Here is a 14,755-nt window from a genome sequence, read left to right as displayed (position 1 = left end):
AAGACATTATGCATTAATCAAATTTAATTATATAAAGCATTTTGATAGTTTATTGGATTTTTTATCACATTTATTATGTTTTTATATAATTTTTAATCATGATCTATGATTTCTAAGTTTATCAATAACATTCGTAATTTTTGGTGTGGCATTGATTTTTAATTGCTCGCATATTGAAGGCCATATTACTTCTAATGCAAATTGTATTTGTTTTTTATTTTTTGAATCATTGATTAATTTAAATATTAAAATATAGAAATTTTCATCTTTTTGAGGTTCTCTTATAGAAAGATCTTTGAATCGTCTCCAAAATACATCCCAAAGATTACATGATGCTAGTACTGTAAATCTAAGCTTTTCGAACTTGAAGGAATAAGGTATTTCATGTAAAACCATTAAATCTTCTATCAAAAAAGCTCTTGGGTCTAAAATTAAATTTGCATTGTTAAAATTTTGATTTGCTAAAGATAATATTGAGTCAGTAGTATATTCTAATACCTCAATTATTGAAGGGCAACATGCTAAATATAATGCATGAAATATTTTTTCCTTGTTAATATTAAAATCTATTTCATTATTTATTATTTTTACTACTTCCAATACCTTTTTGATACGAACAGTAGTGTTTATAAATTGTGTTTCTTGACAATAATCTGATCCTAATGGTCTGAATTCTGGGGAAACTACTAAAGCATAAATAACCATAAAATATATTTCTGGAGGCGGCTTTAATTTTGATATTTGAATTTGCAATAATGAATTGATAAGAAAAGAAGAAGGAAAACTGAGAGAATTTATCTTATTTGCTTTAATATAAAACTGAAGTATAAGTTTCCAATGAGAAATAGTTGGTACTTTAGGAAGTGACGATTTAAAAGAATCATAAAAAAAAGTTGTTTCTGAATCATATTTTGGAAGTAATTTTTGATATGAATTTTCTGAAGATGTATTAAGAAGTAAGTTAAGATGCGTCTTGATTAAAAAATATGATTGATCAATCATTCCATGATCCAATTCCCTAAGTAATCTTAAGACTTTATTCATAGTAAATATATCCCCTTGTTTTGAAAGATTCTCAAGTAAAGGTTCAACATAATATTGAAATTGCTTTAAATCATCAGTCGAAATTGAAGAAATATCTCTAGAGGCAAATCTATTGCAATTATTATAATTTTTTTTCTCTATATAGTTTTGGATATCTTGTATTATGTTAGAATATTTATTTCGAGTTTTTGTATATGATCTTTGGAAGGTTCTGCTTCCATATATTTTTCTTATTATTTTAAGATTTAATATTTCATTCCAATTTTTATAAATAAAATTTTGATTATTTTCTAATGGATAAAGACCTTTTTTTTTCCACATATCATGTATATTTATTTCTTTTTGAATTTTTTTGTTAAAAACCTCCATATTGTTATCATTTATATAAAAATTTATATATGTCCAGCTTGGAAAACAGACATTAGGTTGATAAAATAGAAAAAGTTTTGAATTTTTCTGACAATTTGTTTTACTATCTAAATTTTTGAATAATATCTCGCTATATGATTGTTTATTAGATAATATCTCTATCCATTTTATAAAGTTTTTATGAAGTAATATAAGAAAAATTTGTTTTATTCTTCTAAAAGTAATTGATATATTGTTTAATTCAAATTTTTGATGATATTTAATAAATATGTATTTTAAATATTTATCCAATTGTATCTTAAAATTGCCCTTTTTAAAAATATGATAATTGCTCCATAAAAAATGAAATAGTTCTTTCAATATATGTAAATCATATTGATTTTCAATTTTATTGAATTTTTTAAGCAATAAATATCCAATATCTTTATTTTTTGGAAATTTGTTTTCTAAATGATAATTTTCTGATAATTTCTTTGTTTTTATAACATCCTTAACCTTATTGCAATCATTATTGTATTTGTATATATGATTTAAAAAAAAAAAAGAATTTTTTCCTTTTTTTTGCAATTTCTTTCTAAAAAAAAACCCATATTTTCTATTTAAGAAAGCTTCCATATAATAATATCTATTTAGACCCATAAACCTAGCTGTTTGAGGCCTGTTTGTGTATTTTTTTTGAAAATATTTATATTGATTATCAATCAGGCACGTGCTTATCAATATTTTTTTCTGCCAGAGATATATTGAGGACAAAATAGACGGTCTAATAGGCTTTTTTTCTAAGTAAAACTACTATGAATGATGAATATGTCAAGAATATTAAGAACTTTGTTTTTGAATCAGTTTTAAATGAAGGTTCGTTGGTATTTATAGTAGAAAAACCTAAGATCATAAACTAGATTCTCGATTAAAATATATTACGTTACTTGGTCATATTTTTGATACAAAGGCAATCTTAATTATTGAAAAAACAACATTGGAGTTAAAAGATGCTATGCTTTTTATAGAGGAAAATGGATTATTTTTTGAATTAATTGAAAAAAACGATATTTATCATTTATTTTTGGGAGGAATTCCATTTTATGATAAAAAAAGTCCCTATGCTAAGATTACATTGATCTACCCTGCATCTGAAATAGTATAAACATTCTTTTTTTCAGAAAAAAATAGTAATATATACAGCATATTAAAAAATATTCTAGACAATCCAAATGTAGGGTTCAAGAAACACCAGAAATATATGAATTATATGTAAAACCATACATTGAAACAATGAAAGGACCTAGAATTAAATGGTTGGATTGAAATATCTATATTTTGTTTTTTAATGGGTCAGGGTTTACAATATATTGGATCATTTAGCCGAAAAAGAACATATTCTTTATGAATATCCAGATAAAGAAAATGGATTCATTATTATACCTGACTTGTAATATACTTATGTTACATGATTTTTCTTTATTTATTTCTAGAAAATGGGATCAAAAAACAGTATCAACACTTTATTATGTTGCTATTGTTCATCGGCGAGACATTTCATCCTTAAGAGATCTAAAAAAAGAACATATCCCACTACTTCTTCATATAAAACAAGCTGCACTTGATATTATTCCAAAAAAATTTCAAGAAATATCACAAGATCAATTAAAATTCTTTATTCATTGTTTATTTTTCATTTTTTATTCTTTTACTAATTATTTTCTATAGATCATCCTTCCTACTATCATTTTCATGTACATATTTCACATATTGATTTTGATTCTGGAGATGGCATGGATGTTGGCAGGGCTTATTTATTAGAAGACATTATTAATCAATTAGAAACTATGTCTGATAATTTTTCTTTTATTCAACGAACACTTACTTTTTTTCTTGGGAAAAAAAGCGATCTTTGGCTTAATGTCTTTTCAAGTATCATGAATACTTCCTGAATTCATCCTTTTGTTCATCTTTTTATTTATTTTTTTCTCCAGATATCTTTTTTAATTCTTTTAAAAAAAATGTAATTTTTTTTTAAAAAATAGGTCTATTCAAATTCATACATTATATATCGCTAATTCCTTTAGTCTGAGAGAATATTTCACATGTTTTTTATAGACTCTTTTTAGGCCTGCTTTATCATCGCTTTTCTCACTTGTAGGACGTGCAGCGAACGATGGAGCTTTCTTCAAATCAAAAGCCAGATATATCAGGAAGAAAGCATAGATGCCCCGGGATTCCGTCTGAGATTACAGAGGCATTTCAATATTCTCCATTAGCATCACTCGTTAGCTTAGAGCCATGTAAGTTTGAGAGTTTGAATTAGAAAAATTGATAAGATTTAGTATTGCAAACGATTCCGCAATTGAAAGTGAAGTCATGTGTAGAATCGTTATTAAAACTGTCAGACAGAGAGAAACAGATGCTAGATATGCAGCTTGAAAGTTGCAATGGTTTAGGACCTGATAAAGATAGTAAAATGCCTTCTTCAGTATTACAAGAGATATTAGAGCCATTAAAGGGGATACAAATAAGTAAATGGTATGATTTGAAATGCATGTGATCGGTAAAAATGTGATTATTAGGTCATTTAAGGCACCAGGAAAGATAGAACGTTATATGACAGAAAATCAGGCGGAACCTTCTAGATTAGATGTATTTTCACGTGTATTGGTTGATAAATGCACTGTAGATATCATATGTAAGTATTAATGATGCATATATATGGTGATTAATTACTAATATGCGTGTAGATCCATCACCAGTGACACCGACAGCGCATACAGGCCGATTAAAAGAGGAATTTATCTCAGATAAAGAGGGTTTCTTTGAAAAAACAACGGTTGGGTTTGATTCGGAGGAAATTGTAGAGGAAAATGTACAAAAAGAGTCTATATCAGTACAACCATTAACACCACAATCAAATATAATACCATGCACACCTACATCTAAAAATAATACACGAAAAATGCAATTGTCTGGTGGATGCACGAATAAATCGAAGAGATTTGTTGATATTTCAGAGAAAGATGTATATCCTATTGCTGTAGATGATCAATTGAAGGAGGAAAGTGCAGTAGATCAGTTACAAAAATTAATTCGATTTATTTTTGAAGCAGAAGATGCAATGGAATCAGATGGGTCACATTTAGAGGTTGAAGAGTCGTATATTTCATGCTGGTGTAATGGAACGGTATCTTTTGATGGGCTTTGCTTAAATATGGAAATGTTAAGTAAGTTGGATCTTTGTATTCGAAAAGTTTGTACGATGGGTTTAATTAATACGTTACCTATTGATCTATTACTACGATTTCAAAAAATATGTGCGCGATCTATTGATGAAACTCAAATTATAACATTGACAAAGCAATCGTTTGAAACAAATTCGTATGAAGAAAATTTATCTATAATTACGAAAATAGGGATATCTGTTTATTCGATGACAATACTAATGCGGATTTTAACATCAGAGCAATTGAGTAAACAGGTTGGTTTTATATTTAGATATTTCCTATCTTATATTGAGATAGTTATATTCAGAGGAAATTTTAATAGATATGGCTTATTTTTTAAAATCGACGTTAGATAATGTCATATATGTCTTGATTGACTGTAATAAGAATTCTCTTTGTATGTTTTTGTGCTTATTTATTTTAGTTGATGTTTCAAAAAAATCTGATGCATTAAAATTTAAAAAATCGTTAAATATGATATTTTATAATGTTATAAATATTATAGAATATTTCTGTCATTTGATTAGCCTTATTGAAATCCCTGATGGAGTTATTACACGTCTTGAATTTCTTTCTATTCCTGCTATATTTGTTGAAAATTCGGTTTCGATTAAAGATCAATTATTTAACAGTCAAGGAATTGAAGCCTTGAAGGTGGCTTCTATGGGTATGATTCAATTGGTACTTTTTCTTGAGAATACATGGTTTTTGTTTAATAATCATAGATTCATACCAAATATCCAGATCAGCGTACGTTTATATTAGATGAAATTTTAACTGGTCTTGTTAAATTACCAATAAATAAACATCAGGCACGTAGATATAAATTAATTGATGGAAAATCTATACAGCTTATTTCCGCTTTAATTATGAAATTAGTACAGTCATGTGCTAGTTCATATAAGAGCGATAAAGGAATGAATATATATGAGTTTTTAGAGAAAGATGCTAATGATATGAGAAATAATATTGATTATGCCATGAATAGTAAATCTAGTGCGTCTGAACTTTTAGAAATGGTATTTTATCTTTTTACTTTTTAAATTTTATTAATATACAAAGATTTTTGATGCAAGTTCTCAATTTATGGATTCTGTCACAGCGAATGCTAATCATGTCGTATCATTTTTGCTCTCTAAAGCTATGAAAATATCAAAGATTACTAATGATTTTTCTCATAAAATATTACTAGATATTTTCATAGAAGATCTCCTTTTAGTCTTACCATTACCTTCATGGCCATCTTCTGAACTTCTTTTAAAACTCATAGTTACTAAACTTGTTAGTTTATTCATAAAGTGTTTAGTCGTAGAATAATTCTTTATAGTTAAATTATTTGGAAAATGATAAAGAAAGTTCACATATAAAAGGGCTATCTCTTGATTTTTTAGGAATTATTGCTTCAAAAATTCGTCTTTTTTTTAAGAATTCTACAGACTTTTCAAATCATTTATTTAAAAGTGATATTCTTTCTCGCATTTCTTCAATTTTACAAGCAGGGAATTTTTTTTTAGAAAAATTGGATGATTTGAAAGATTTGTTTAAACTACATTTATTAATTATTGAATCTCTTAATCTCAGAAACATTGAGGAATCTAAAGATCAAGTAAAGATATTTTTTATTGCTTATTTATTCTTATTTTATTAGAATATACTGCAATATTTATGGTTACGATGGATATATTTCATTAGATCTTTGAGACAGAAGTATACTTTGAATAATTCTACTGTTTCTGATGATTTTGCTTCTGAAATTCTTAAATTAGTATATTATATAGATTTTTCAGATAATAAAATGATGTAAGAGTGTTCAAATATTATTAATTTAGTTTAATTTAGATAACAGTGAGGATGATTCTCTTTCTGATCAAATTTATCGATTATATCTTTTAAATCTATCTATTTATTCTATATATCAGTTATTTGATGCGATTTTATCTAGAATCCTACGATGCCTTGATAGTAATCAGATATCTATAAGGACTAAAGCTCTTCGTTCTTTAGGACTAATTGTAAATAACGATTCTTCCATTCTTTCTAATATTGGAGTAAGACAACATGTTGCTGCACGTATTGCAGATATATCATCTCAAGTTCGTGATGTTGCCATAGATCTAGTAGGAAAATATGCTATCTTTCAGAAAGAAATTGGACAACAATATTATTCAGTTCTTAGTGAACGTATAGCAGTAAGGAGGAAAAGAAAATATTTTGCATTTTAATATAATCAGGATACTGGTCTTAGTGTGCGTAAACGCGTGATTAGATTTTTAAAAGATTTTTATACTATATCTGATACTCAAGAAATCCAAATAGATATTGGGAGAAGATTAATTCAGCGTTTATGTGACGATGAAGATAGTATTAAAGTATGAATGATTGTTTTTTTAAGTTATGTCATTAATAATAATAGGATCTTTCTGCAAAAACTATTGAAGATATATGGTTTTCTGTATCGGACGATCAAAATGAGGGAAACATAGCATTAATAAAATTTAAAAAGATTCAAACAGAAAAGATTTTAGTTCTTCAAAGTATCATAGAAACTCTTCGAGATGAAGATAGATTTTCATTTAAAGTATTTCTTCAAAAAATATCTAAATCAAAAAATATGGATTCTTCAAATTTTATACTTACTTCGTCTATAAGTTTAATGTTTGATATACTTTTAGAATATCATCAAAATCAGGATATGGTAATTTAACTATTTTTAGATTAAATAATAATCGTAGCAGAAAATGCTTGAAAAATGCCTTAATACTATTGTAATTTTTGCCGAAGCATGTCCGAAATTATTTTCTACTGATCAATTGATAAGTATTCAGCCGTATTTAAATGGGTTAAATTCTCCACAAGAACAAGTTATATTTTTTTATACAGTTATTATCTATCGCAATGTTTTACCATATATTCCCTCTATATCAAAAAAATTTTTAAATGATCTACAAAAGATGCTCCTTTCTCAATTAACAAGGCTCCCGGCTAAGGTATTTCTTTAAAAATAATTATAATAGATTTTTATATTGTTTTCGTAGATTCTAAATGAAGTTGTTCCATGTCTTTCGGTTTTAGCTAATTTATTTGGAGATTATGAGCGTGTTGGAAAAATTATTTCATCTTGTATAAAGGCTATTGAACCATATAAGATAATATTGCAAAATAAAAAACAAATTAGTGATGATAAAAAGTTAATTCTACTTTTGCTCCTTCTTGGTTTATTTGGACGTCATTGTGATTTAGATAATCATTTTCAAGATCTTAATGTTTTTTTAAAATTAAAACCAGATACTTCAATTGCTAAATTTTTAATTAAAACCATATCGATATTTTGTTCTTTATCATCAAATATTCATATATCAGTTCAGAAGGTTGCTTTGCATAGTATAGGTAAGCATTTGTTTTATTATTATTTATTATTATTTTAAATATTAATTAGGAATTATTTGTATTTCACACTCCAAGTTTTTTCTTTGTGACCAAAACTTAGAAATTATGAGTAATGTTTTTGAAGGCACGTCAATTGAACTTCAAAATACTCTTCTTTTGGTATTTTATGATTTTCTTTCTCTTGAAGAAAAAGAGTTTAGAGTTTTTGAAAAAAATAATCATTCAATAAAAAATAAAATCGCTGATGTAAATATCTTAACAGGAGAAATGAAAAAATTTGAAAATGATGGGTAATTTGCAAGGTTTTTTTCTGACTGATATTTAATTAACGATATACTTAGCACAAGCATTTCTTTAATACAAAGATATTTGCCTCAAATTCTTGAAATGTCTATGAATGAAGATACAGCATTATCAATTACAGCAGTTAAAATTTTAGAAATTATTACTAATAATGGTATCGCAAATCCTAGAACGGTATGTTGTATTATTGTATTATTTAATACTAAAATGTTAAGTGTATTCCGACTATTATTGCTTTACAAGCTTCTCCTAATAAATTCATTAAAGATATGGCTATGAAAATACATCTAGGAATGCATGAAAAATACGAATCTTTGATTGAGGGATGCTATATCGATGGTATTAAAATGGCATTTCAATATCAAGTTCGTATGAAATGTTTCACTTCAAGTAAGCTTCTTGCAGTTTGATCATGATTTAATTTTTATCTAAGATGATTCTAATCTTTTATTTGTTTTTCCGTACAATATCATTAAACAAAATCGGCAAAGTCGCAAAAAATTTCTAATTTCATTAACGAAAATGCTAGATATTGATATGACACAGATCAGTTTGCATGAAAATATCATTTTTTCAAGATTTCTAGTTCAAAATATGGCGTCTTTTGAATATAGCACAATTGAAGAAATACAATATATTATTTATATTGCTGATAGAATTCTATCAACTACAGGAATTTCTTTGCATCAACGAATTGAAATAGAAGAATTTAAATTCCAAGATCATGATATTATTAAGATTGCTATAGCATCTGTTCAAATGTTAGCATTAGTTTTATTAAAAAAGTATTTAAAAGAGAGTTATGCGCTAACAGAACAAAAATGTCGTTCCTTTGACCCTAATAAGACTGGAAATTCTAAGGATACTAAACTTTCAAGCAAGCTGCGTGATGTTCCATTAAATTTAGATTCTATACCAAATATTACTGATTCCATGATAACTAGAGACGTTGCTGAAAAAATTATACAAAACGTGAGTAGAATCCGATCATGCCTTTTCTTTTTATTCATATATACAAGTTTTACGATGTAATTTCAAATGACGATACCAGTTATACTGAATTCATAGAAACGAATGAACACAAACAAACTGAAGAAAATGAAACAGAAACTTATAATGATGATGATGAAATAGATGAATTGGTAAAAACGAAAAAAAAACATAAGAAAAAATTAAAAAGAAAGGGGAAATCTTTCAGAAATGGCATATCAAAAAAGAAATATAAACAAGATATTAGTGATAGTGATTGAAATATTAATAATATTGACCTCATGTGTTTACAAACAATTATATTATACAAATCAGTTTTAAATCACTGCATTATAGATTGTATAATTATTTATAATAAAATATTAATGAAATTTATATGCAAGAGCACATAAACTAAATTGAATATCTTTTTCTCTTTTATTGATGTAGTTTTTAATAATTTGAATAGTTTGATTTCCTAGTATGTCATTATCATTTAAAAGCCCATGATCAATAGGTCCCAAAGGGTTACGACCATCAAGTTCATACAGATGTCCATCCACTGATGATTTTACAAAACATATATAATGAAGAGAGATGTCTTCCAAGGCTCCTGGAGGCGTTGTTTCTCCTTGAGATGCAAATTCTATTTTAAGAAAATATAAAATAAAGTAGTTTTTTTTCTTACTTTCATGAATAGTTTTAAGTTGTGAAAATTCAAACATGTTTGAAAGTGAAGATGAACTTAGATATTCAATTTTTTTTAAAAGGTTTGCAAGTAAAGTATTAGGAACTAATAAAATAATAAATTTATATATTATTATAGTATTATACATACGTATAAAGTTTTTGGCGCCGCCATTGGTTGTAGCATGAAGTAAAGCAATTGCTCCACATGAATTTCTGACTGTTTGTTTAAACCATATAACATTTTTTTGATTTTTAATTAATATTTCTTTAGTTTTTATAGAATTGCAATTTTTATCTGATTCTTTAACTGGAAAAACAAAAAGAAGGGCATAAACAGGTCTCGGAATAAATTCCAGCATCTTTTCATCATCAAGGGTAAAAACATCATAAAATTCTAAGTCCTTGCTTATGCCTAATTCCCAAAGGTATTGTGTAAGTATAAAAGGATTACCTAATAATTTCTAGCCACTTTTTTTCAAGAGTTTATATAATATACATTCAAGAGGAATCCATGAATCCTATTAAAAATAAAAATCATTATTTTTATTAAAAATTTTATATTATATTTTTTACCATTATAGAAAATATAAAATATTTTGTTTGAAAAAAGTAATAAAGCACCTTTATATAATAATAACAGAACTTTGTCCTTTTGAATATGTTAAACTGTATCCCCTTGTTTTTGCTTGAAAATATCGTTTTTTTTAGATTAAATATACATTATGTCACGTGTTTTCGCCAACCTCAAAAAAAGTATAAAATCAATGGATAATCCTCAAGAAATAACTTTAAATAATAGTATTCCCCCCTGTAACCTTGTTTCTAATATGAATACTATTATATCTTTATTAAGTCTGGATCTTCAAAAAAATATCCAAATTTCTATTAATATTCTTCGTCAAGCACTAGATAAATATGGGTTAGCACTTTTTTCAAAAAAATAATATTCTTATTCGTCTAAGCTTTAGTGGTATTTCTATTTCATTTAATGGTGGAAAAGATGCACTTGTTATGTTAATTTTATATTTTTATACACTTCGTCAATATAGTGGTGAAAATGAAATAAAAATGAAGAAAATACCTGCAATTTATATTCAGAATCCATATCCTTTTTCTGAAATAGAATGTTTTGTGAAAAAATGTTCTGAAAACTATGTATTAGATCTTGTTTATAAGAAATCTCCCATGAAAACTGCATTAAAAGAATATTTAGATGAACATTCAGAAATTAAAGCAATTCTTGTAGGTTCAAGACGTAATGATCCTGGATGTTCTATGTTAAAACATTTTAATCCAACAGATTTCGAATGGCCTTCCTGTATAAGAGTTCATCCAATTATTGATTGGTGTTATTCCAATATATGGGAGGTAAAAGCATGATAAATGTATTTTTCTATAATTAACAAGTTATAAAAGTTCCTAAGAGGCCTTAATATAGAATATTGTTCATTATATGATGAAGGGTAATATTATAAAAACCATATTTGATCCATATTTATTGAAATATTTGATAGATATACTTCTATTGGTGGTATTCAAGACACTTTTCGAAATCCGGAATTACAATTAGATCATGATAAATTCAAACCAGCATATGAGTTAATAGATGGACATAAAGAACGTTTAGGTCGAAAATACCCATTAAAAAATTATTAAATATACTAGAAAATATGACGCTTTTTCCTTTTTTGGATACTGTATATATTTTAATTCTACTATGAAATATTGCTAAGAAACTTTTAAATATAATATATTGAAAACGTTTTAGAAAAACATGCATTTTTCAATAAATTTCAATTAATGTTTCTTTTTAGATGGTCGTGCATTCTTTTGTTTTCTTTTTTCTTTAAGGCGTCTAATTTTTCTGATTTCCATTATATTTTTCAATTCGCTTTTTACTCTTTTATTATCTCCATAACCCTTTTCTAAAGCTTTTTGAATACGCTTTTTTCTTTTTTTATAATCATCACGATATTTGTCTGCTGCTTTTGGAGCTTGAAGCTTATTATGTTTATATTTTCTTCCATTTGGATTTACATGCAAGTTTTTAGGTGTTGTAAAATTTTCACAATTTTCTATTTCACCTACTTTTTTTTCTGTAATATTTTTAGAATTTTTCCATATTGTATATCTAAATGTATTAATATATAATTTGCATATTGATAAAATTACCTTCCTGTTTTATAAGTTGCAGGAATTTTTGTACCACTTTCATCTTTAATTATTTTTGAACCTTCTTTGGAATTATTATAATCATTTATTCTGTTAACAAGTTTTTTTTTTTTAAAACTCCAGCGAATTTTATTTGTATGAGCTCTTGCTTGATTAGTAAGATCTTTATCATCACCCATAAGATCGAATATTGCGTTTTTGGCCGCTTTTTCAAATGAATAGTTTGATTTGTTAATATCATAAGCATGTTCTCGCATAGATGAAATAGGTGTATAATATGACATATAATTCTCTTTATCTTTATAACTATTTCCCTTATTTTTAACTCCGTTTTCATGTATAATTTCAGATCCAAATTCTGCATTATTTTCTTGAAAGTTATTTATATTTATGATTGTATCATTGTTTGTTTTAGAATTCTTTTTTTTATTGAATAAGGACTCAATTAAATTTGATTTATTAGTTTTAATCTTAGATGTTCTAATCTTTTTCATTCGTTCATTTATTGCCTTAAGTGGAACATTACTTTTGAAGTTTTTAGAGTTTTCAAAGATTGTTTCATGAGGAGAATAATTTGAAATTTTAGCTAATAGAGCTTCTTTTGCAACATTTTTTTCAGAATTAGTGTCAACTATAAAGTTAAATATTTTTTATATCAAATAATTATATATATACTTAGCAATGGATTAATAATGGACCATTCTAAACTTTTTACAAGTTCTTTTGCACGTCTATTACTTTCTATACTTGCAGATCCTGCTGTTTTTGAATACAAAATTTCTCCCTTTTGCATTACTTGTTTAAGAGAGTAACATTCATTGTTTTCTTTTAATACATGTGCAATCCATTCGCAATAATATTCAAGCTTATGTCTTAAAAATGTTCCTAACACTATATTCTGAACATAATCCGGGTCTTGGTCGTTAGATGATACTATTTTTTTTCCCAAAAATAACTGTAACTCAATTAAATATGGTGCATCATCCGTTTTAAGAAGTGAATATGCCCAGCCTTTTTGTCCTGCTCGTGCAGTCCTTCCAACTCTATGAATAAATATTTTAGGCTTAGGGGGGAAGTCATAATTGATTACATTTGATAAAAGAGGAATATCAATACCTCGTGCTGCAATATCTGTTACTACTAAAAGAGTGGTTTTGCCGGCCCTAAAAGATGCTATTTGATTTTTTCGAGCAGTTTGATCTAAAGATCCATAAATATGAGAAACTAAATATCCAGATAATGAAAGTAATTTTGTTAAATATTCTACATGGTGTCTTGTAGATGTAAAAATAATGGTTGAATATGGTGATATGGTATTTTGATTGTATTTACAAGTATTATCTTTCCCATTTTCTTCCAAATTATTATCTTTTATTCCTTGAATACTTCGAGGAATTTTAATAATATCATGAAGAAGATAAAGTAAAGCTGCTTCTTTTTCTGATGATTTTACTGAAAAAAAGGCTGACTGTAAATCCTCAGAAACCATTGATTCAACATCAAGACGAACTAAAATTGGATTTTGAAGACCTGCTTTCGCAAAATCTACCAGAGATTTTGGAAGAGTAGCTGAAAAAAGTGATGTTTGTCGTGATGATGGAAGATAACGAAGAATTTCTGACAATTGCTCAGAAAATCCCATTTCAAACAGTCTATAGATAATCAACATTTATTTCATTCTAATCCATTCATAAAACCTATCTGCTTCATCAAACACTAGATATTCGATTGTTTTGAGATCAAGATCCATTTCTATTTTTAAATGTAAAAATCGACCTGGAGTTGCGACAATTCTATAGTAATTAGCAGAATTTTAACCTAGTTTTTTTCATGCATGTCCGGATTTGTCGACATCATTTCAAATTGTTCTTCAAGACTCTCTCCTCCTACTAAAAGTACTGCTTTTAAGTTTGTTCCTCTTTTTAATTCTTTCACAACTTTGATCGTTTGAAGAGCAAGTTCTCTGTTTGGCGATAATATTAATGCCCTTGATCCAACCTTTTTTTCTCTTTTTAGTCTAATCTTGCCATTATATCTCTTTTTTCAAAATACCTTAGTTTGATGTGTTTTTAACCGTTCAATCATTGGAATGACAAAAGCCGCTGTTTTACCCGATCCTGTCCTTGCCATCGCAACAACATCCATATGATCTAGCAATAAAGATATTGTTTTTCTTTGGATTGGCGTAGGAATTTTAAACCCTTTATATTTAATCGCTTTAAGTGTATTTAGAGATATTCCTTTAAAATTAATTCATTTCTATCGTATAAATAGCTTCTACCCATTGATTCAAAGCTGCTAATATTGGTTTTTCTTCTTTTTTTATCCTTTAATTCAGTTTTTTTCCAATTTTTTTCGTCTTTTTTATCTTTTTTTCTTGCAAAAAAAACTTCCAATGTTTCAGGATATTCTAAAGATATTTAATAGATCTTAAGATATTTCATTTCCTTACCTTGGCCCTCTATATTATCCTCATCTATTTTTAATTTATCTCGCTTCATGATTAGTTTGATAAGAAAAATCTCGAGGTTGTAGAGAGTGTAAAGAGCTTTATATAATATTAGAAATATATATAAATTATTAAGAAAAATAAGATAGAAATTATTAGA

At 26.7% G+C, this 14,755-nt stretch overlaps 6 protein-coding genes across 6 annotated transcripts; 3 read left to right on the top strand and 3 right to left on the bottom strand.

Moving 5' to 3' along the window:
• Window positions 1–46: 46 nt before the first annotated feature.
• PNEG_02923 (hypothetical protein) lies at window positions 47–2,123 on the bottom strand. Its single transcript, XM_007876774.1, has one exon. The coding sequence runs from the start codon at window positions 2,050–2,052 to the stop codon at window positions 97–99; it is 1,956 nt and encodes a 651-aa protein (XP_007874965.1). The 5' UTR covers window positions 2,053–2,123; the 3' UTR covers window positions 47–96.
• Window positions 2,124–2,163: 40 nt separating this feature from the next.
• On the top strand, window positions 2,164–3,381 carry PNEG_02922 (hypothetical protein). Its single transcript, XM_007876773.1, has 6 exons — window positions 2,164–2,268; window positions 2,313–2,551; window positions 2,596–2,708; window positions 2,750–2,842; window positions 2,886–3,076; window positions 3,121–3,381. Exons 1-6 carry the CDS (start codon window positions 2,208–2,210, stop codon window positions 3,342–3,344), a joined length of 921 nt encoding a protein of 306 aa, XP_007874964.1. The 5' UTR covers window positions 2,164–2,207; the 3' UTR covers window positions 3,345–3,381.
• A 187-nt stretch (window positions 3,382–3,568) lies between these two features.
• On the top strand, window positions 3,569–9,689 carry PNEG_02921 (hypothetical protein; the record flags this gene model as incomplete). The annotated part of the gene is made up of 20 exons (XM_007876772.1): window positions 3,569–3,695; window positions 3,738–3,933; window positions 3,978–4,093; window positions 4,146–4,879; window positions 4,923–5,004; window positions 5,050–5,306; window positions 5,351–5,644; window positions 5,688–5,906; window positions 5,953–6,231; window positions 6,274–6,425; window positions 6,472–6,814; window positions 6,857–6,994; window positions 7,039–7,320; window positions 7,361–7,612; window positions 7,661–8,012; window positions 8,062–8,302; window positions 8,354–8,489; window positions 8,531–8,705; window positions 8,749–9,287; window positions 9,335–9,689. 20 exons carry the CDS (start codon window positions 3,569–3,571, stop codon window positions 9,563–9,565), a joined length of 5,145 nt encoding a protein of 1,714 aa, XP_007874963.1. The 3' UTR covers window positions 9,566–9,689.
• Window positions 9,668–10,368, bottom strand: PNEG_02920 (hypothetical protein; the record flags this gene model as incomplete). The annotated part of the gene is made up of 2 exons (XM_007876771.1): window positions 10,123–10,368; window positions 9,668–10,077 (listed from the first exon to the last, which is right to left on the bottom strand). The coding sequence occupies exons 1-2, from the start codon at window positions 10,331–10,333 to the stop codon at window positions 9,668–9,670; spliced, it is 621 nt and encodes a 206-aa protein (XP_007874962.1). The 5' UTR covers window positions 10,334–10,368.
• Window positions 10,369–10,738: 370 nt separating this feature from the next.
• On the top strand, window positions 10,739–11,630 carry PNEG_02919 (hypothetical protein; the record flags this gene model as incomplete). Its single annotated transcript, XM_007876769.1, has 4 exons — window positions 10,739–10,893; window positions 10,937–11,342; window positions 11,391–11,437; window positions 11,489–11,630. 4 exons carry the CDS (start codon window positions 10,739–10,741, stop codon window positions 11,628–11,630), a joined length of 750 nt encoding a protein of 249 aa, XP_007874960.1.
• A 141-nt stretch (window positions 11,631–11,771) lies between these two features.
• PNEG_02918 (hypothetical protein) lies at window positions 11,772–14,291 on the bottom strand (the record flags this gene model as incomplete). Its single annotated transcript, XM_007876768.1, has 6 exons — window positions 11,772–12,105; window positions 12,147–12,777; window positions 12,822–13,798; window positions 13,844–13,939; window positions 13,981–14,144; window positions 14,199–14,291. 6 exons carry the CDS (start codon window positions 14,289–14,291, stop codon window positions 11,772–11,774), a joined length of 2,295 nt encoding a protein of 764 aa, XP_007874959.1.
• Between the last annotated feature and the right edge of the window lie 464 nt (window positions 14,292–14,755).

This window comes from Pneumocystis murina (genome assembly GCF_000349005.2).
Source record: "Pneumocystis murina B123 chromosome Unknown supercont1.14, whole genome shotgun sequence".
NCBI classification, from domain to species: domain Eukaryota; kingdom Fungi; phylum Ascomycota; class Pneumocystomycetes; order Pneumocystales; family Pneumocystaceae; genus Pneumocystis; species Pneumocystis murina.
Note: the sequence above shows the minus strand (reverse complement) of the source record. Positions and strands in the feature narration are given on the sequence as shown.